This window comes from Aedes albopictus, chromosome 1 (assembly GCF_035046485.1).
Source record: "Aedes albopictus strain Foshan chromosome 1, AalbF5, whole genome shotgun sequence".
Classification (NCBI taxonomy): domain Eukaryota; kingdom Metazoa; phylum Arthropoda; class Insecta; order Diptera; family Culicidae; genus Aedes; species Aedes albopictus.
Window position 1 is genome coordinate 290,308,343 of NC_085136.1, and position 22,287 is coordinate 290,330,629.

General features: G+C 37.8%; 2 protein-coding genes across 2 annotated transcripts; one reads left to right on the forward strand and one right to left on the reverse strand.

The window, feature by feature from the left end:
• Window positions 1-3,858: 3,858 nt before the first annotated feature.
• Window positions 3,859-5,706, reverse strand: LOC109416868 (saccharopine dehydrogenase-like oxidoreductase). The gene is made up of 4 exons (XM_019690966.4): window positions 5,407-5,706; window positions 4,492-5,307; window positions 4,080-4,433; window positions 3,859-4,016 (listed from the first exon to the last, which is right to left on the reverse strand). Coding segments are annotated over exons 1-4 (1,278 nt in total). The 5' UTR covers window positions 5,409-5,706; the 3' UTR covers window positions 3,859-3,910.
• A 6,341-nt stretch (window positions 5,707-12,047) lies between these two features.
• LOC109623095 (saccharopine dehydrogenase-like oxidoreductase) lies at window positions 12,048-17,149 on the forward strand. The gene is made up of 3 exons (XM_062849564.1): window positions 12,048-16,586; window positions 16,659-16,918; window positions 16,984-17,149. Exons 1-3 carry the CDS (start codon window positions 15,675-15,677, stop codon window positions 17,084-17,086), a joined length of 1,275 nt encoding a protein of 424 aa, XP_062705548.1. The 5' UTR covers window positions 12,048-15,674; the 3' UTR covers window positions 17,087-17,149.
• The last annotated feature ends 5,138 nt before the right edge of the window (window positions 17,150-22,287 follow it).

Genomic DNA, 22,287 nt, shown 5'->3' on the forward strand with positions numbered 1-22,287 from the left:
CCATATTGCATGGTATCATAGCTCAAACTACCATTCCGTGGCCGCCATCTTGGGTATGAGCCGCCATCTTGGATTTCAAAATAGCGTTAAATATCGATTTTTGACTTCTACTCATCATGCCCGATCGATAGATACCCATATTGCATGGTATTGTAGATCAAACTACCATTCCATGGCCGCCATCTTGAATATGGTCCGCCATCTTGGATTTCAAAATGGCGTCGGATATTCATTTTTGAGTTCTACTTGTGAAGCCCGATCGATAGATGCCCATATTGCATAGTATCCGAAGCAGCATTGCCGTTAAAAAGCATATATTCTGGAGTTTTTTACCGCCATCTTGGAACCTAAGCCGCCATCTTGAATTTCAATACCCCTACTACCACCTCCACATCCTAAAAGGACTGTGTATACCAAATTTGATTAAAATTTCTTGACGGATTTCAGAGTTATGCCTATGTTCCGGCATACATATATATGGTAAGTGGGGGCAGGATGGGTCACCTAAGAAATGGATCACTATAACTTTCTAAATATAATTCGCATTTCTCTGTATTCTACCACGACTCTCAGATACACTAGTCAGCTATGATATAAGAGTATAAAAAGGTAATAAAGTTTGAAACCTGCTTCTTGACAAATAATTTTCAAAACATGACCCATCTTGCCCCACCTCATTTTAACGGGGGCAAGATGGGTCAGCTATTAGAAAACTCGATTTTCCTCCAACAAAAAATACTAAATCTTCTAGTTTTTCTCTATACATCTAAGCTTCATAGACGTACAGATTACATGAAGAAAGTGTTGATACATATCGGTAGATTATTCTCAGAACTAGAAGATTTTTGTTCGGGTAGCCATAAACGGACTTTGAAAACCTATATTTTTTGAAGAAAAATTAAAAAAATATGTTCTCAAATTTTCAGTGCTCTCATCGCTTCGATAATGTAGGTCACAGAATAGCCTTTCCATGAAAAAAAAACATTATCAAAAACTATGCAAACATACCGAAAAATTAGGATGACCCATCTTGTCCCGTCTACACAATACACGTAGTTATATGGAATGTATAGCATAAGGAGTATAACGAAAAAATATTTTATTTTTTTCTGTGCGAGGAACGTATAGAATTTTCAAAACAATATACCACTGTTTTGTGTATCCCCGTCGTTCATCTGGGAAAATTATTGAAAGATTCAAAACATATATTGTGCGATTGAAAACGGTACTGACCCATCTTGCCCCCACATACCATACAATACATACGTAAATACATATAAACATACAAATAGACAAACATTCAAACATATAAACATACAATCATACATACCGTGTGCGCACCTAACTTTGCGCAGGTCCAAACTTTGCGCATTCTTGTAAAATAACGAAACAAATAACTAAATGTTAACATATTCACCAGTTTAATCATTGTACTAGCATTGTGTAGACATAAACATTATTTGACAAATATAATGTCCATAAAATCTTTGTTTATGTTGAATAAAAAACAAAAAATACACAAAAATGTCAAAATTTGCCTCGCCTTAACACGGTTGCCAAGAAGTAACTCTACTAAAAATCAACATTTTCCTCGATAAAACTGTGCAACGATGATTAATTTTGCAGTTAATTGACAAAAAAGGTGATATTCTAGTAATATCAATCACAGTTCGTAAGAAATTTTTCAATTTAATTAGTAAATAGTGGTGCGCAATGTTTGGAACCATTATTTGCACTGTGTTCCTAATTTTTGCGCACTTGCAGTAAATGCTTGTTGAACGTGAATACATGACTTATGAACCATTTAAATATTATGTAACACCAGTACTGATAATTTCAGGCCTGCCTCTCCGCCATGTAGCAAATTTTGTATAGAAATTAGTTGAAAATTGCATGAACCGTAGCACTATGGCAGGCACTCTCCATCTGTCTACAATGAGACGTGATTTGTGAACAGTCCTTTATTTGGATTTTCCGGCGGTCAATGTTAGGGACGATTAAAATATGACGTCCACCATTTTTAAGACTTTTAGAACCCCCTCTTCCCCTGGGCCACCCCGTCACGCTTCATAGTATACCTAATACATGGCATATCACACTTTCTTAGACAACCCCAGCCCCCTCCCCCCCAAAGATGGACGTCATATTTAAATGACCCCTTATTGTTCCTATTCGTAACGGTCACTTCATTTATCAGGAAGCTTTTACCTTTGATCTTTAGCCACAGGAAACAACCCCTTATGAAGTTTGGATTGTTCACACGGTAGGTGCCTAGTACAAACCGCAGACGAAATCAAGAACTCCGGAGGCCTCCGTTCCCCCCCCCCTCGTAGGACAAAATATTTCAACAAAGATCAATTAAGGGCACACTACCTCATCTGAATAACTTTAGTTTAATGGGCAAACATTAAATAATAGCATTTTTGATTTCTTTTTTAAGCAATTCATAGCATGCGCAAAGTTAGGCACACTATGCGCAAAGTTAGGAACAATCGAAGATTTTGTGCGCAAAGTTAGGAACAAGGCAATGAAATAGTTTTTCTATTTTAATTATTTTTTGGTTAATATTATGATTTTTTTTTATATTGCAGACTCAAAGAAGGATCATTAGTCTATCGTATGAGCATGTTGTTCATGATATATTTTGATTGTTTGTATTTTTTATAACGACTAGAAATTTGATTTTTCTTAACTGCGCAAAGTTTGGTGCATACACGGTACATCGACTTTTGTATGTATTGATTAACAACTTTGCCGAAGAAATGAACTATAATTTATTAACCATTGTCAAGATCCCAGGGAAATATTTTTTTTTGCATTGGAAATGAAGCTCATAGATCGTGACAATATGCAATCTTTGCATCATCGTTTACGCCACCTAGTGAACCAGTCACAAACTAAATTATCGACTATGAGCAAGGTATGGGTGTGGAGAACATCTTCTCTGAAGAAAGTATTCTAAAATTTTGCATAATTCTGGAGATATTCACATCAAAAGGACTGTCCTATTTATAGGACGCTGGGCGTTCGGGGCATCTGTCCTATAAATAGGACGCTGGGCGGATATGGGTTAAAGAACAAAAACTAAATCACCTGTGACGTACCTTTTGGAACGTCCTTCGCATGAACACCTGTGCGCATGCCCCACATTTTTCCCACGGCCCACAATGTAAAGTAAACGAAAGTGAAAAATCAGGCTGTCGAAAAGTGAAAAACACGAATGAAAAGTGTTTGTCCATTCCGTTATCCTTTCGTCGGAATAGGCGACATAGCTAGGTGTACCCCAAGTAACACACATGTTATATAAAAGTTACGACAGCGCAAGTTTTGGTTGTATAGAAGTTTATTTTACGTTATTTCAACACAATGTTAGAATTACGTAAAATAGACTTCTATACAACCAAAACTTGCGCTGTCGTAACTCTATTATAACATGTGTGTTGCTTGGGACACCACCACGTGCTCGTCACCGGATAGCAGCATAGTTAATGGGGAAATTTTCGACGCTAATTAAGTGTTACCAGCCGTGTAGCTCACGGAATATACACGCGGTGGTGGGTTAAGGCTGTATACCATTAAAGGATGATTCTTATCATTTTTCAATTAGGTTTGTTACCTTTCTCCCAACAAGGAGGAGCAAAGCACCCAGCGTGAGGATAAGGAAGTCGTTAACCTCAAGGCAGACAGGTTTTTTTTTGGGGAGGGTGGTCGGTAGCTTCTTGTAACGGAATGTGTATGTCTTCTGCATATGCAAGTTTCAGCACTAGCGTGACTGTACGTTTATAGGTCAGTTGAGATTGTTACGAATTTCTTCACTAGGTCAATATGCATCATGCAAGGGCAGGTAAAATTAGTAAAAAAAAAATACTTTTTTAATTTAGCTTGAAATGATGGTATGCTCATGGAATGATTAAAGTTTTGCCTTAGATATAACTTCGAACGTGAATCCATTTTTGCACAGCTCTGAAATCAGACTGGTCTTGCCAAACGCCGCACCAGGAGTCAGAAATCCTCCACTGAAAACACAAGAAAAGTGTTTTGAAATATGTGATTGCGTAAAACACCAACTATGTACTTACTTTCCCGGCATTTTGTCTGCCTCTTTCAAAATTGTCTTTGCAGAGACGAGCAGAGCTACGCAAGTGGCTCCATAGCCCGGATTGGTTCCAGTGACCTTTGTGCGAATCACCTTGTTTGGAGGATACGTATAACTATCGCCGGAATCAGCAAGCTTTTCTTCCCACCCGCGACCCTCGAAGTACATCGTGAAGGATGTGTTTTTCATGGCTTTATCAGACGGGCCTTCGTGTGAAACCAATCCCAACGAAAACAGCCGAGGATAGTTGAGAAGCAAGTTCTGGCCAACGGAGGTCTTCACCAGCAGCCAGAAAATTGCTCCGATGAATGAAACGGCCATGACTTCTACGAGTCCACTGAAAGAGAAACGGTCCAAGTTTAGCAATCCTTATTAAACCAGCTATTAATACGCACCCGAAAGAAATGTAAGCTCGCATTTGTAGCGGTCTCTTTCCCTCAGTTTCATACAAGAATCGTTGAGTTCTCAGCACACAGGACCGATCGGCCCCCATAAATGGCAAGGACCATTTGTTTCCGCTCGATTTATGAAGCACAGGTCTTTCCTTCAACTTAGGTGTAACCTCCGGCATCTTTGTTTTGAACAGCTCCCTTCGAATCTTCCCAACTTCCTTCATATTAGCGATCGCATGTACGGCGGAAGCCCACGTTCCATAGTGAATGCTCCCCAGCTCTCGGTGACCCTTCATCCTAGTCATAACATGGCTTTCGACCGAGTTAACCACCCCGTCAAACTGCTGTTCCAAAAATACGGTTCCCATATCTGCAGGGATGCTATCGAAGCCGCAGGCCGATATCAGATAAACCCCTTTCGCTTTGGCTTCCTCATGGTATTTCAATTGCATCCCTTCCAAAAATTGGGGCTCTCCACTTACATCAACGTGGTGCGTTCCGGCCTCTAGACAAGCCTGGATAACCGGCTCCCCGAATAGGCGATACGGCCCGCAGCAATTGACCACCACACTGCAGTCCCGGGCCATTTGGACCAAAGATTTCCTATCACCAACATCGGCCATAACTATCGGAATGTGCGACAAGTCGGTATTAGCTTTCTGGCCCATTTCCGCGAGGGTTTCCTCCAGCTTGGACCGATTCCGTCCGGCGACACCCCAGTTCATATCCGCCAGCAGTTTGATACCCTCGAACACGGTATACTTGCCGGTGAACCCGGTTGCACCGAATATGATAACGTCCAGCTTGCGTGCCACGGACCTAGTGCATGGGCGGAGACAAAGGTCATTTTTTTGTGTGAACAATCTGATAAGATTACAAGGCTAGGCGTAATAGTGCTGAATGATATAATGTACTTACATTTTAAAGGGCTATTTTGAACACACTCCCTAATTAAGATTAGTCACCTAAGCGTATTTCATAAATGAAATCCAGGTGTTTACAAAACTAACAGTATTTTGCTTCACAGAAATAACTTTGAACCAAAAAAAAAGCTTAATGCTTCCACTGAATTGCAAGTTTGAGTCTGTCTCACTGACTCGTACACCTATCACTGTATGATGTAAGGTTTGTTTTTCGGCGTTTTTATTTTGCTTCGCCATCTACTCAGAGTAAACTCCGAACACACCGGCAAAAAACCGGTGCAATAAAAAGGAACATACCCGCAATACATCTCCAGTCGAATGTCTTACAAGACATTCGATTTTGCAACATTCACACAAATATGTGTGCGGTTGTGTAGGTACGGTATGTTCCGTCCATTGATATGTGCTTCTCTCAAATCAAATGGTCAATGCGATGAACCACTTGTTGCACGTTGTTTCGTCAGCTTGATCAGACGATGATACTCTGCGAAAACTGTCGAACGATGATTATGTCAATTCTAAGACCAGAAATTTAAATAATTGCTTTGTTTATTCTATTTCATAATCGGCGTTTTCTTGAACTTGAAATTTAAGAATACTTAGTTTAAAAAAATCGTATAGATATAATTACTTTGCTTAAGAATCATCCTCGGACTGCTATGTCAGTAGGAACCTTCTTTTCATAATTTAATACGCAGATGTATGTATTTATTACATCTGATTCCTGTTCACGCTATCATCGGTACCGTAAAACGGGATATCTTTGCTAATGCGGGTAACTTTGATAGTACGACAGGCATTGTATAGTTTATCTCATAACTATGATTCATTCAACCAGTTAAGAAAAAGGCAAACGTAGATCAATTCTATACATATGAAAGTTCATCTTAGACGTATTTTCATTAAAACCTAATTTAAATACAACTTTTTGGACAAAAAATAAAAATTGTTAATATTTTTGTCATTTGTCAACCCCTTCAAACAATCTACTATACGACTTCGTTACAACTATTTTTTCAATGAATGGACTCTTATTCTCGTTATAATTATCATTGTAGATTCCAAATCTGGTATTGAATCTCTTAACGAAGTGTGTTTTTACGAAATGGAAGCAGTTTTGTAAATTGTGACACAAATCTCCATACATTGAAAAACGCCTAAAAGTATGCAATGCCCTTATAATATGTAGATAAATCAGTGTTGTTCAAAATTTGTTAATAAAACATTAAAAAACAACTCAAAAATAAAAAGAACTCACCATGAATAGCATGCTATCGTACGTTGATGTACCGTTAAACATATATTTTTACAAAGATAATGATTTTTGCTAATTCACTGTGTTTTTCACTCAGTACTCCACAAACACATTTTTATATGTAGAATTTACTAAAAATCAATGTTTTGATATAAAAATGCTATCTGATATATTCCACAAGGCTTCTCTCATCATGTTCATACTCCTAAGATTTCAATCTGTGTTTTTTAAGATTTGATGTGTTTTTCAGGGCATTATCAAAGTTACCCCAAAATAAAAATATGATTCTCGCTCATATGAAACAATCAAAGTCACCCTACATATTTCAGATTATCGAATCTTTTATTTGCAATTGATGACTGATACCCCAGTACTAGTTTTAAAAATATAAAACTCGGAGAAATACTGTTACATGGGAAAATATTAAGAAAATTCGCTGAAAAACTATCAAAGCTACCCCATTTTACGGTACTTCTGTTACTTTTAAGAAGTCTGAAATGGTCTCTTATCTACACTCCCGTGCAAAAGTTTGGGGTCACCCCCTCATGAACATGGAAATGTTTATCGGTCATATCTTAGCCATCTTTCATTGAATTCACTCGTGCTTAGACTCTATCGAAAGATAAAGGGTAAGCTTTGATTCGTAGGTACTTTTCACAAATTTCATATATATTTTTTAGTATAAAAACTTTACCTAAACTTACATGTTTTTCCTAAATCTGTACGGAAAATTGTTTTCCGTGTAATTCACAATTGGGTCGACCAAATTTTGAAATGAAAGTTGCATTACAACCCCATTTCTATCCTCTTTGAGAGCCATTCATTAGATTTTAGTGGAAAAAATTCATGCCATAATTTAAATTATCGATTTAGGTTTACACGTCACCGTGCAAAAGTTTGGGGTCACCCCTTAGTATGCTGCATCGTGCATAAGTTTGGGGTCTCCTTCCAAATGAAATCGGAGTCAGATTTTCATTCAAATCGTCATTTTTTTGGTACAACTACAATTTCTTCCCTTGGTAGCAGAATGGCAGGTCACAGAAATGGTTAGAGTATGTTCATAAATTAAGTTCTAGACTAAGTTACACTCTTAAGGCGAAACTGGAAGCATTTCCTCACTTGTTGGTTTTTGATTTTTTATTAAATAACGAAGCAATATTTTCAAAATCGGGTTTCGTACACATGTAGAGTATGGATCAAGGTATCTTCTGATTTTTTTTTCTTTTGAGGTGGAAAATATCTTTCGTTTTTGCAGACCCCATTTTTGAACAAAATTTCACAAAAAAATGGTTTCTGCAAAAACGAAAAATATTTTCCACCTCAAAAAAGTTCAGAAGATACCTTGATCCATACTCTACATGTGTACGGAAACCGATTTTGAAAATATTGCTTCGTTATGTAATAAAAAATCAAAAACCAAAAAACCAGTTTCGCCTTAAGTTAGAAAATGGTATATAAATAAACAAACTACTTAATAAACCACATAATAATTTAGATTGACTTAACACATACTCCTTCTTCAATTACCCATTTTATTTATCCATTATTGTTAATCGATGTACTGGTGGGTAGCTTTGAAAATTCCATCCCAAAATCGCAAATAACTAAATTCCGAAGGCTACTCAAGGAACGCACCATTACACCAAAATCCAAATCCTGATTTGGATAGCAATAGTTTACTCGGAGAAATGGTTTTCGTTGTTACGGTTTTTGGGCTAATGATATAATACTGGTTATGATCGTTACATTTATGTAGGGTAGAATTCACAGATAAGTAATTTTCATCTGACTTCCATTCTATTTTACACATTATATAACGAACTAAGCTGATTTAGTATGGATTGTATACAGTGATGGCCCGATTTTGTTAGCCCCATTTTTGCTTTTTGCTCTCGTTATGTTGCGACCAAATTTTAACCAATTAATTTATGATTATCATCAAACCACAGCTTAAATGCAAAACATAGAGGGATAAAAAGTTTGAAAAACTGTTCAGGTTTTCGAGGAGAGCAAAAAATGTGTTATGAAAAGGGGCTGACAAAATCGGGTCACTAATGTATACCATTTTCAACTTTTGCACGATAACGTGTAAACCTAACTCGATAATTTAAATTTTGTGTTGAAATTTTCCACTAAAATCTAATGAATGGCTCTCAAAGAGGATTGAAATAGGGTTCTAATGCAACTTTCATTTCAAAATTTGATCGACCCAATTTTGAACTACACGGAAAACCTTTTTTTCGTTCAGATTTAAGAAAAACATGTAAGTTTAGGTAAAGTTTTTATACTAAAAATTCATATAAAATTTGTGGAAAGTACCTACGAATCAAATCTAACTCTTTATCTTTCGATAGAGTCTAAGCTCGAGTGGATTAAATGAAAAATGACTGAGATATGACCGATAAACATTTCCATGTTTTTGAGAGGGTGACACCAAACTTTTGCACGGGAGTGTAACTACTCCCATCCCTAGGCTGTAAACCTTAACGTCGTTCACCAGGTCACGTATTTGTAACTTAGTGGGCTACAATTGGCTCTGTTGAATCTACGCCTTCACTGGACCCAGTCCTGTGCCAATCGCTTCCAGTCCCTGCCACACAGTCGCTGGCCTTTCGCTGGTTCTCTACCGCATACTATTTTTGTATGTTCCATTTTGCAGCATAAGCTGTCCCATGTTCATTTTTTTTTCTCAAAAGCTATCCCATGTTCAAACGCATAAAAAGCTATCCGAGCATCTCTGAGGGAATCCTGAACATTCTCCGAAAATCCTGATATAATTTGTAAAATTCAACGTAAGACAAATTATGCTGCAAAACTCGACATGGGACAGCTTATGCTGAACATCTCACATGACATGGGACAGCTTATGCTGAGAAAATCCCGAAAATTGCTAGATCTATCGGCATTACAGTCCCAACAGAGCTTTTCTTTTAAAAATCAAAGTAAATTGAATGTTTATGAAATTTTTTGTTCATACTTCAATGAAAAATACCAATTCCAACGACATGCTGATGAATTCACTTTGTGTTTGCATTACACTTTCCCGTAGAGATGGAAACAAGGCTGAAACTTAAAACGCGTTTTTCTCAGTTTGCTGTTTTGGAACATGGGACAACTATGCTGCACACGGCAGACAGTGGTATTTGAGGGGTTTTCATGAGGATCCCAAGATAGAGAGAGGTTTTTGTAGAAATTTCAAGGGGCTTCATAAGGTTTAAAAAGTCTGGTTGGGAAGAGTGAAGATGCCAACTTTCTGATAAAACCATTCTGATGAGAAAGGCGGGCTCTTCTTCACATTCATTTGGGCATCCTCCGATGTGATGGCTCGCACCATATAGTATTGTATGATCTTTGGAACAAGTTGAGTATAATAATAATGTTTTGCTTGATCGAATCACATCAGTGCTTGGATCCGAGTGAATATGAAAAATACGATCAGTAAGTATCAGTGTCAACCGTCACTACGAACGAACACGCACAGGAAGTAAAGAGAAACCGAAGCAACTGCAACCGCTGTACCTCATCTGTCGGTTGACTGGTGAAGCAAACTCACTGCAGACCATCCGTTCTCACTTGCTGTGATGAGGGAGAGCATGCGGGGAAATGATTCAGTGGATTTATTTGTTTCTCCAAATATGTAAAAACAATCATTTGTAGGCAAGGGAATGTTCGAGGTGACTATTACAATTGATTTAATATGAGTTTATGTCAATTGCACTGTAATAACGGGTTAAAAACCATGTATATTCATTGCCCTATACTCCGGCGAAGAAAAAGATTCAGAGAGCCACCACGCCGCTGAACTATCTTTTCTCACTCTCAATATTAAAATTGATTGCTCATGCTCCCTCTTGCTTCTAAAGCATGTGAGGCAATGAAGACATTTAGCTACCGCTTTGGGTGGAAAAGCGCCCGTAAAAAAAAAGCAAATTTTGCTTCGTTCGAGGAAAACTGCATCAGTTTTCAAGCACTGAATCACATTGAGTGGACACTGAACAGCCCACTACTGTCGGATTAAAATTCCGTACTACAATGAATGGTTGACCTTCATCATCATCATATCATAGAGTTTAAATGGTGGTAGTTTCAGAGATTTTATGGCTTTTCAGTGGGTTTGAAGTCTCAATCTGGGTATCTGGGCGTTGCAAAGAGTTTCTACGACGTTTCATGGGGCTTTGAGGCTTTTCGGAAGCATTTCAGATGATTTCAGAAGAGTGTCAGGGAGTTTGAAGAAATTTCAAGAGTGTTTAGAGGGTTTGAAGGGGTCTTAGGGCGTTCTAGACCGTTTCAAAAAATTGAAAAAAAATATTAAGATGCTGTTTAGCAGTATTAGGGTGCTATAGGAGCATTTTCAGGGGTTTAGGGCGGTTCGAGTGGATTCAAGGCAGCTGTTTCCCGAATTTTGCTTTTTATTAATTACATGAGAGTTTAAGGGCAGTTTTGGTGCTTCTTGGCCCTGCAGCCCATTCTAAAACCACTGGAACTGTTCTTGAGACCCCCTAAGACGTCCCTAAATTCCCCTGAAACGTTCCTGAAAGCCCATTTAAACCCTCTAAAACTCTCTTGAAAACTTCTTGAAAATCTCTGCACGAGACGCTCTGAAACATCATTAAACCCCTCTAAGACTTCCCTAACACAACTCGAAACACCCTAAAACCTCTTGAAACCCCTCTTTTCTCCCAAAACATCTTTAAATCTTGTAGCGACTTTTCGAACCCTATAAGCAGAATACCCTCTTCGAATGAGTACAATCAGCTTTGTACCTTTTTAATTCCGCCCTGTTACCAAAGGCGGAATTAAAAGATACAAAGCTGATTTCACTCACTCGAATAACATCTTTAAATGTGTAGAAAGTCCTCAGAAACCCCCTGCAACGCCGCCGAAATCCTTTGAAATCCCCATGGAATTATTCAGTACATTTTACCGAACGTTTGGTAATTTCTTAACAAATTTCGATAATTTTCACTGCATTTTTGAAAAAATGTTTACTTCGATAAATTACAAACGTCGAAAATTTTGCATAAACAAAAGTATACTAGTTAAGAGGGTCTAAGATGGCCAAAAATGAGTCTACGTAGTTTTTGGACAGCCAGCGCCTGGTCCAAGGATGGGAACACTCACTTGCAAAGAGTTACACTCACTTGCTATTTTCTCAATTCAGAAGCGTGCAATCAAAAAACAATGTATGGACGACTTTTGCCTTGTGTTTTTTTTCTAAAAGTTTGCCGAATAGAGTAGGGGTCGCACACGCATACCGAAGTCGTGACAGAACTGCGAATGCAACTCTGCACAAGGTAAATGTAAATTAGACTCACCTCGTGGAGAGTCGCTTTCACAGCTCTGTTACGACTTTGGTATGCGTGTTCGACCCCTACTATATTCGGCAAACTTTTAGATAAAACCATAAGGTAAAAGTCGTCCATACATCGTTTTTTGATTGCACGCTTCTGGGCTGAGAAAACAGCAAGTGAGTGTAACTCTTTGCAAGTGAGTGTTCCCATCCCTGTGGCTAAACAATAAAGCAAGGCGAACTGAACTACGCATCTTCTTTTCATAGCCTTGTAAACTTGGCTGTTTTATAAATTGAACAGTCCTTACTATATCGATAGTCAAATCGTGCATGACAAACTGGTGTGCCAAGAGAGAAACTAAGGACCATCTCTCACTGCTTGAGGGCTGAAAATGATGTAAACTTGAACTCAAATGCGCCAGCTCAGTTTTCAACTGATTGAGTGGAAAATTTCTTAATGATATAGAGATGATGGTGATAAGCATATATTTTGTTATGAGCATAGATAAATAAAACACCACACGAGAGTGATACTATGCATCACTAAACAAAACATTGCGCATTCAAATTCTATAAAAGATAAGGGAACTGCAGTCGATTAAACTACATTTGGGATACAAACAGTGGACAGCTCAGTTTATCACTAGCACTGCAGAAACTACACCAACTTGAACAGTTTTAACAGTCTTAAGTCGGATGATCGGAGGATCTTTGCCAACTGAAAGTAAGACGGATTCCATATAACAAGAATCTTACAGTATCTGTAAAGAAGAAATTAAAGCAAAAAGTGTCTACATAAGGGCTGGCCATGAAACGCAAAGTGTGAGTCATCTACGGTGCTGAGTTAACTTTAATCAGGAGACACAGATGCCAACATTTTATGAGTGACCTTGTCTAGTAGAGTAACCAAATATATTTGCCTGTGAATGCAAATGCAAATGTCTGTTGTATGATGATTTGTAGAGGCAGACTTCAATTAAATACATATAATGACATAGTGCAAATAGTTTCATTCATTATAAAGGAATACTAAAGCCTGTATCTGCAATAATCGGGAAACAGAAATGCAGCTGTAACTCTGTAATAGATACATTAAAACTGCTCATATTTGGCCTAATAAAATCTTAAGATGTGTTCATTTCACCTTAAAAATTTCATGTGAATTGGTGCAGTACTTTTTGTTGTGGCAATGAAAGAGTAGAATGTGCGCCATTGATTTTTTTACAATCTCTAGTTTTGCTTGTCAGCGCTGTAACTTTTGAATTTGGCAAAGGAAATGGCTGAAATTTTGAAAACAAACCTCTTAATCTACATTTTTTGCTTTGGCAAAATTTCAAACAAATCGATGCACCATCAAAAATTTTATAGTCAAAACCTGGGACATGGGACTGAACGTGATTTTGACCCCTCAGACAGCAGTCAGCACCCCTTATTGTTTCGATTGCACTATTGAAAGTACTGTACCAATAATCATCAAAATTTTCGGCATACTAAACACATAATCAACTACCTTCTGTGAAAATTTAATGAAAATTGACGGAGGAATTCAAAAGTTATGAATAGGCAAACATCGCACAGGAAAAACACAAAAACTTTCACCGACACTCACCCCTATCAACACCAGTAGCTTTCAAACCAATTGATCAAAGTTGATGAAGTTTTGCAAGAAAGTGTCTCTATAAGTATTATAACTGCTAATGAAATTTCATAATTATCATCACAGAGTTTTGAGCTGTAGCGTAAAAGAACCATCTCTTATGCGAATTAAAATTGGTCATGATTGTACGAAATGCTTAAAACCACATCTGTTTCTTTTTCATCCACAGTTAAAAGTAATGCATCGATTTTTATGAAATTTGGCAAACAATAAGCATACACCAAAGAGTTCTCATTCATTTATTTGGCCAATTTTACCGATTCAGTGCAGAGTTACAGCCGCACTTCTGTGTTCCGATTATTGCGGATACAGGCTTTATATCCTTTCATACGCCGGTGTACGACCAGTTAAAACGGCATTCGTTATAAATACATCAATGAAACAAAAGTTGATTTGATGATGGACGCGGGATTCGTCACTCTAATACTCTAGGTAATCCAAATGTTTGCAAGTTTTTCTCGACCATGACCCAGTTCTCATATCCGTAGAGAAGCATTGGTCTTTTAAGCGTTTTGTACATGGTACTTTAGGTGCGAAGTGAATCTTTGACGGCTGATCAAGTTCGAAGCCGACGTAATTACTTCTCACGAACTAATTTGTTATTGGTGATAGATAAAGAAAAATGATCTGGGATAACACGACGGCACTCTGGAGACGACATTCATAGTAGTAATTGCGCGGAAATTCTAACATTCCAACTTTTCGCCTTAACTTGTAGATAGGGCAAATTAACTTTTCCTTACTCTTTTTCGGTATCTGTTAGGTTTCGATTCAGACAATCAGTCGGTGCAGTAAAACGACCAACGTTTTCGGGCCTATTTTGATGAGTTCACCCACTAGCTGTTCTATTGTTTTTGAGCTGTTGAATGGCATCCTCAACTTCACTCAGCGAGCATGTTGGTTGGTTCCCGTTATTTGCCATACTCATGAGTTATTTATTCCGCTTTCCTGCACCTCCTTCGTACCTGAGTTCCTCCCTTTATCTTGGTGTTCGTCGAAGTGGTGCTTCCACCTTTTAATCACCTTACATATGTCCATCGAAAGGCTCCCGTCCTTATCCCTGCATTTTCCGGCTTTTGGCACGAAGCAGTTGCGGGATGCGTAGAGCTTTTGGTAGAACTTTCGTGTTTCTTCAGAACAGAACGAAAGTTTCACTCCCCCGCTCTCAGCTTTTTTTCAGTCGGCCATTTTTTTCTGCAGGAAGTTGCAGGAATACTTCACGTTCTGTCGGGGCTTAGGCTGCAGCAATAACGCCCACGCGTTTTGCCTTTAAAATCTCTCTGCATTGCTAGTCGAACTAATAATCGTGCCTTCGACTCTGCTCCATGTACTCGACGATGCTCTTGCCCGCGTCTTCGATGGCTGCTATTACTGCAATCCTCAGAAAGTCAGAAGGGGCCATATCGAGTACTCCCTCATCCGGCAACACTGCCTCGAAACTCTGCGCGTAAACAATAGCGACATCCGGTAGCTTCAGTCGCTGTAAAGTAGTTCCAAATTTGGTCGCAGATTTACCATCACTAGGGTGGTTAGCGACGTCAGTGGTTTAGGCATGTCATAAGCCTTGAAGTGTGCGTTGGACAGCTCACTGCTATCGGGCTTAGTTACCGTGCTACAATGAATGGAAAACTTATCATCATCATCATCATCATCATCATCATAAGCCTCGAAGTGTGCGTTCGATTCTCACGTAACTTTTTGTCAAATCGAAAATTCTTCTCTGGATCACTGGGTGTTTCGTGCATTATCTGTTGCCTATTGTGAGTGATCGTTCAGTCTCCACAACTTCTAGCTGAAGACGGCGTAGCGTTTTTTTCTGAATTTGTATCGTTTTATACTTTGCTATTTTTAAAAGAGAGCCTCATTCATACACATCTTTCATCGTCATTTTCGACAATGTTTTAGAAGTTTTTTTTTGGTATACCACATGTAGAACTTCAAATCTTTGGTAAAGCTTGATAAGGATCGAAAAGTCAACATAAGAAAGCATATGGATGTGTATTTTAACTACTTGGAACTAACGATTATCTCAGTCTGCATATTCTTACATCCGAAGGAGACATGCCATCGCAACGTCCGCTGGACGTAATAATTTTCGGTGCTACCGGTTTCACCGGCAGCTGTACCGTCTACGAAGCAGTTAAATTACTGGAAGATCTCCGTTGGGGCGTTGCCGGACGAAACCAGGAAAAACTTGCGCAAGTTCTTCAGCAAGTAGGACGAAAAACCGGCGTGGATCTCTCACGAATTCCAACGCTGATCGCAGACGTGAACGATCCCGGCTCATTGAAGAAAATGGCCGAGCAGTGCCAAATTGTGGTCAACTGCTGCGGTCCCTATCGACTATTCGGCGAACCGGTTGTGAAAGCCTGCGTCGAAGCCGGCACGCACCACGTGGACATCAGTGGGGAAGCCCATTACATGGAACGGATGCAGTTGCTGTACCACGCGGAAGCGCAACAGAAAGGTGTCTACGTGGTGTCGGCTTGTGGTTTCGACAGCATTCCAGGGGATATGGGAGTAGTGTTCCTGGAAAACGAATTCAACGGAACTGTCAATTCGGTCGAGACGTTCTTGGAGAAATCGATTCAGTCGGAAGGTGGAGCTCTGGTGCACTATGGCACGTGGGAATCGGCCATTCACGCCCTGTCTGATGTTAAAGGCTTACTGGCATTGAGAAAGCAACTGTTCAAGACGAGACTTCCCAGCTTTCAACCACCTTTGAAAGCTCGTCCATTGCTGCATCGAAGTAAGGTCGTGAACGGCCTTTGGTGTCTTCCACGTCCAGGAACAGATCAATCCGTGGTGAGGCGCACTCAGCGATACTTTTATGAGAATTACAGGAAGCGCCCCATACAAATGCGGGCTTATTTGACTTTCTCGTCGTTCCTTGAGGCATTTTCCGTGATTCTTATCGGCACTGTGTGCGGGCTTATGACTTGGTCCAGGTTTGGACGAAAATTGCTACTGAAGGTATTTTGTTTGCTCAATATCAACAACCTAGACATTCAACACCTTTCTTTCTTAACTCTTTTTTTCACGCAGTATCCACGCTTCTTCTCAGCTGGCTTAGTGTCACGCGAAGGTCCGTCGGAAGAAGCGTTGAAGAATACGGAATTCAACATCTACATCGTAGGTGAAGGATGGGATCGCGTCAAGAATCGGTTGGAACCTTCCGACGAATCACCGAACAAACAGCTCATTGTTAGGGTATCCGGCACTAATCCGGGATATGGTGCAACCTGTGTGGCATTGTTGCTATCGGCAAAGACCATTCTGGGCCAGAGCGACAAAATGCCAGCGTCGTAAGTTTCAAACAGAATTCTAATTTGTGTTTTAATCTTTAAAACATGGTGTTTATTCATTTTAGGGGAGGAGTGCTTACGCCAGGAGCCGCTTTCTATAAAACTAATCTGATTGAAGATCTCTGCAAAAATGGATTTAAGTTTGAAACAGTCAACCCAAACAAATAATGCTATGTTCGCTTCTATTTTAAGGCTAGTTGTTAAAACACTTAAATAAATGATTAAAAAAATATTTTATGCAATTCAGTATCATAATTTACATTTTATCTAACTCATTTTGGTATCATAATGGCTATTTTTTCCGTACTGGTTCATTATGCAACTGAAATGAGTTGCATAATGAAAAATAGTTCTATAATGTTCATAATGCAACTCATTTGAGTTGCATTATGAATATTATGCAACTCAAATGAGTTGCATTATGAAAAAATCATTGCATAAAATTTTGTATGGAACTCGTTGCAAAACTCGATTTTTTCAGCACTCTTCGTATTTATCCAACTCGGCGAGCCTCGTTGGATAAATGTACGACTCGTGCTGAAAAAATCAACTTTTTGCAACTCGTCACATAAATAACTATTAATGGGTATAAAAAATAAATATACATTAATCTATAGGCGGAACAAATCTCATTTTCTTCTTTTGTCACAGTATTCGTTGAACCATCTTCTTCTTCTTTTTTCTGGCCAACTAGCACCGTTCGACGCCAGTTGTGTTTCACGTCGGCGGGTCTAGGAGCTAAGCCTTAAATTCCGACGCCCAGGGAGACAGCCACAACACCTGGGACCCTACATATCGAACCTATCAACACATGGGCCGGGACCTACGGCTTTACTTCCCATCCGAGGGACCATGGATTTTATATCTTGGAAAATCCCATCGGCGTCGGCGGGAATTGAACCCCGACCGACGGGGGTGAGAGGCAACCACGCTTACCACTACACTACCGTTGCCGAAAACGTTATTTCTGAAAGTTGCTGTCATACAAAAGTTGGTTTTAAACATCCTTAGCTATCATTTACAGGGTGAGCCCCTAAGATTTTTTACTATGTGCAATTTTGGGACACCTTAGTGGTCAATCTATAGTTGATTTCCGCACTTACACGGTAAAACCACTCAGCACTTAAAATGTGTAAGCCCTACTCATAAGTGCATGATTTCCAGACCACACCAAAATTGTGTAACAGTTACACATTCACAAAAAACAGCTCTTACACTCTTCTAGATGCCAAATGTCGATATTTTTTTGTTTACCAAGATCACTAGTAAACCTAGCTAGGTTACAGTACAAAAAAAATTGCGAATTTCACGATTTTGTGGACGCAGGAGCTGATTTTGTGAATGTGTAAGGCTTACACATTTTTGGTGTAGTCTGGAAATTATGCACTTTAGTGCTGAGCGTTTTAGCGTGTACAGGAAACCCGAACATGACATGATGTACAGGTGACGATCTATGAATGATTTGTACATTTTTGCGTACGGCGAAATGCGCAAAGTAGCGCCTATATTCATTGAATTTTTCTAAGAATTGATCCCCAAGTTTATTCAGGGTTTCTCAAGCGACTCCTTCTACATTCTCTCTCTTGAACGCTTATCGCATTTCGCATTTCATAGCATTCCGCTTGGTTCTCTGTACACGCAGAAAAATCTTTTTTAAACTCAAAAAAATCCTGTGTAAAAACAACAATAATAATTATCGTTCCCCGGCTAAAAATTTTATTTTTTGATTTGAAAAATAAATATTTTTTGGTTTAATAATCAAAATTGTTGGTTTTAAAAAAGTCAGCTGTCAACATCTACAAAGAATTTTTTTGTTGAATTTACAATTTTTTTAATGTTTTGGCAAAACAACAATGATTCCAAGCGGGAATCGAACACACACGTCTGGAATGCTGATGAATTATTGCGCGTTGTTTATTATAGCCACAACTGCTCTTGAAAATTGATCAATAAATATGAATCACTTTCTACGTTATGGACGCTTGACGCTTTCCGATATTGCCAAAACATGATCATAAATTATCGGTCAACGTGATTTTCCTCTACACGCAGAGAAATTTCATCATATTGAATCAAAAAAATATATTTTTGAACCTCATTTTTGTTGTAAACAAACTTATTCTTGAATTCTACAATTTTATTTTGTTCATTCAACTATAAAATTTGTTGTTTTCAATACGACAGCTAAACGAGACAAAAATTGTAAATTCAAAAAAATATTTTTTTGTTTGAAATACTTTTTTATTTTTGAATCTAAAAAAAACATTGTAAATCCAAAAAATGTTCACATCTAAATGGCAGACAGCTGACACACTAGTGTATGCGAAAAAGACTACAACTTTGTAAGTGCCATCTGCCAAATTTTGAGCGTTGTTGGCACCTCCAACCATAGAGGAAAATCACGTTGACCGATAATTTATGATCATGTTTTGGCAATATCGGAAAGCGTCAAGCGTCCATAACGTAGAAAGTGATTCATATTTATTGATCAATTTTCAAGAGCAGTTGTGGCTATAATAAACAACGCGCAATAATTCATCAGCATTCCAGACGTGTGTGTTCGATTCCCGCTTGGAATCATTGTTGTTTTGCCAAAACATTAAAAAAATTGTAAATTCAACAAAAAAATTCTTTGTAGATGTTGACAGCTGACTTTTTTAAAACCAACAATTTTGATTATTAAACCAAAAAATATTTATTTTTCAAATCAAAAAATAAAATTTTTAGCCGGGGAACGATAATTATTATTGTTGTTTTTACACAGGATTTTTTTGAGTTTAAAAAAGATTTTTCTGCGTGTATGGTTGGAGGTGCCAACAACGCTCAAAATTTGGCAGATGGCACTTACAAAGTTGTAGTCTTTTTCGCATACACTAGTGTGTCAGCTGTCTGCCATTTAGATGTGAACATTTTTTGGATTTACAATGTTTTTTTTAGATTCAAAAATAAAAAAGTATTTCAAACAAAAAAATATTTTTTTGAATTTACAATTTTTGTCTCGTTTAGCTGTCGTATTGAAAACAACAAATTTTATAGTTGAATGAACAAAATAAAATTGTAGAATTCAAGAATAAGTTTGTTTACAACAAAAATGAGGTTCAAAAATATATTTTTTTGATTCAATATGATGAAATTTCTCTGCGTGTAATAATTCGTAAACAAGTACTTTTGTACGGATTCAAGGAGTTTATTTTGGGATACTTTCACGAAATCTCATGACTATTGTTGGTATAATAACACTCAAAGCTCGTTCATGAACCTCTCCTGTATGAGCAAACGCACACGCGATTCTGAATCATTTTCTCATGCGCGATTTTTTATGCAAAATCTCGCTCTCACGAGTACAGTGCCGAAAACTTGTTCGCTTGTAAAACGATTGGTTGATTTGTCTTTATTAAAGAGACTTTCAGCCCTTGTAAAACGAACCCAAATCAATTTAAACGGCATTCGTTGCAGTTGTTTGCAAGATTTGGTCTTGTTCAATCCTTAAAAACTTCGGTGTTTCGATAATCTTTTGGGAATAGAAGTTCTTTCTGGATTCCTCGAGGGGTTCCATTTCCAGGTGTTCTTTCATACGAGATTCGTTCTAAGATTCCTCCAAGTATATTCATGATGTAATCTTGTGGGATTTTCGCTTTCCTTCAAATTCCTTCTTTAGGGATGCGTCCAAGTTCATCAAATCTTTTTGTAATCCTTAAGATGTTTCTTCTGGGGGTTTTGCCGAAGATTCTCCTGAAATACCTACAGGAGTCCCTCCAGAAAATCCACCAGGAGTTCCTTCCAGGAATGGTCATCCATTGGAATTTCTCTTAAAAATTCCCCCCGAAAACCTCTTCATGAGTTTCTTCTGAGATTCCTTCAGAAATTCTTTGACGAATTCCCCATAAATTTGTTCTGAAATATCTTTAAGAAATACAATGGAAATTTTATATATCTTAGCTTTACTCCAAAACTACTTCTAGACTCAAGTGATAGCTTCTGTATTTCCTAAAATAATGTTTCTTAGATTTTTTTAGACATTCGCGATTACGATTAACTATCTCTTAAAATTCGATGGAAAGTTTTCGTTTCCCGAGCAGAGGAGAATATCAAATTCATAACAACAGAATCACATAGCCTGTTTTTATATCATAGTTTGTTATTATTAACTTATCAAAGTATTACTTTTTCAAAACATGTTTTGTTGGGCAATCTAATTTTGTTATGATCATGTTGAGATAAATCCACTAAATAACATTTCAATAATATGCTTTGTTGTAGACCAAGTTTTGTTATTATGCTACTATTGAAAATGTACAAATATGTGATGATATAGACAATATAAACAAGTTTTCAAATTCACTGCAAAATTCATTGATATTAAGTTGTTATGGAATCTAACAAAACATGTTATTAAATTGGTCTTAGAGGTACATTTTTTTGTTATTTTGCCGCTTATGACAGACAAGTTTATAACATAATAAGATATGTTAATAACACAAACATTACTGATTCCATTATACAGTTATTATGCCAAATTAACATATTTTATTGTACTGTTGATATTCTCTACTGCTCGGGTTGGCTTCCTAAAAGATATAATAACCCCTAAGACTTCTACAAGAGTTTCTTCAGGAGTTCTTTCTTGAATTAAGGGTGACGATGGGTATAATGGGCAGGTTTGTTTTTGTCGACCAAATTTCCTGAAACTTGGTCATGTACAGTATCGGACAATAAAAATGCACCAAAGCCGTTTTCCCATACAAACTAGTCAACTTTGGATTGCCATATCTCAGTTATGTCTCAACCGATTGTTTTCATTTTTCTGTGACGAACTACAAAACATTTCAATTTTCAAAAACTATTAAAAAGCTTCAGTGATAACTATTGATACAAAAGTTACAGATAGGTTGAATTTTGACAATAAAAATGCACCAAGACAAAAATTGTGTAGCTAAAAATGCTGAAGTCAGATAGCTATAGTGTCTTCAGCAAATTTATTGGTCATCACACAAGAAACATATTTGCCGAATACACCATAGTGATTTGACTTCAGCATTTTTGGCTACATAATTTTTTGTCTTGGTGCATTTTTATTGTCAAAATTCAACCTATCTATAACTTTTGTATCAATAGTTATCACTGAAGTTTTTCAATTGTTTTTGAAAATTGAAATGTTTTGTAGTTCATCACAGAAAAATGAAAACAATCGGTTGAGACATAACTGAGATATGGCAATCCAAAGTTGACTAGTTTGTATGGGAAAACGGCTTTGGTGCAATTTTATTGTCCGATACTGTAACTCAGCTTGGTTGGGAAGGATTTGAAGCCAACTTTGAGTTCAACAACTTTCAAAAAAAAAAACATAACGAAGAGATCATAACTGTCGA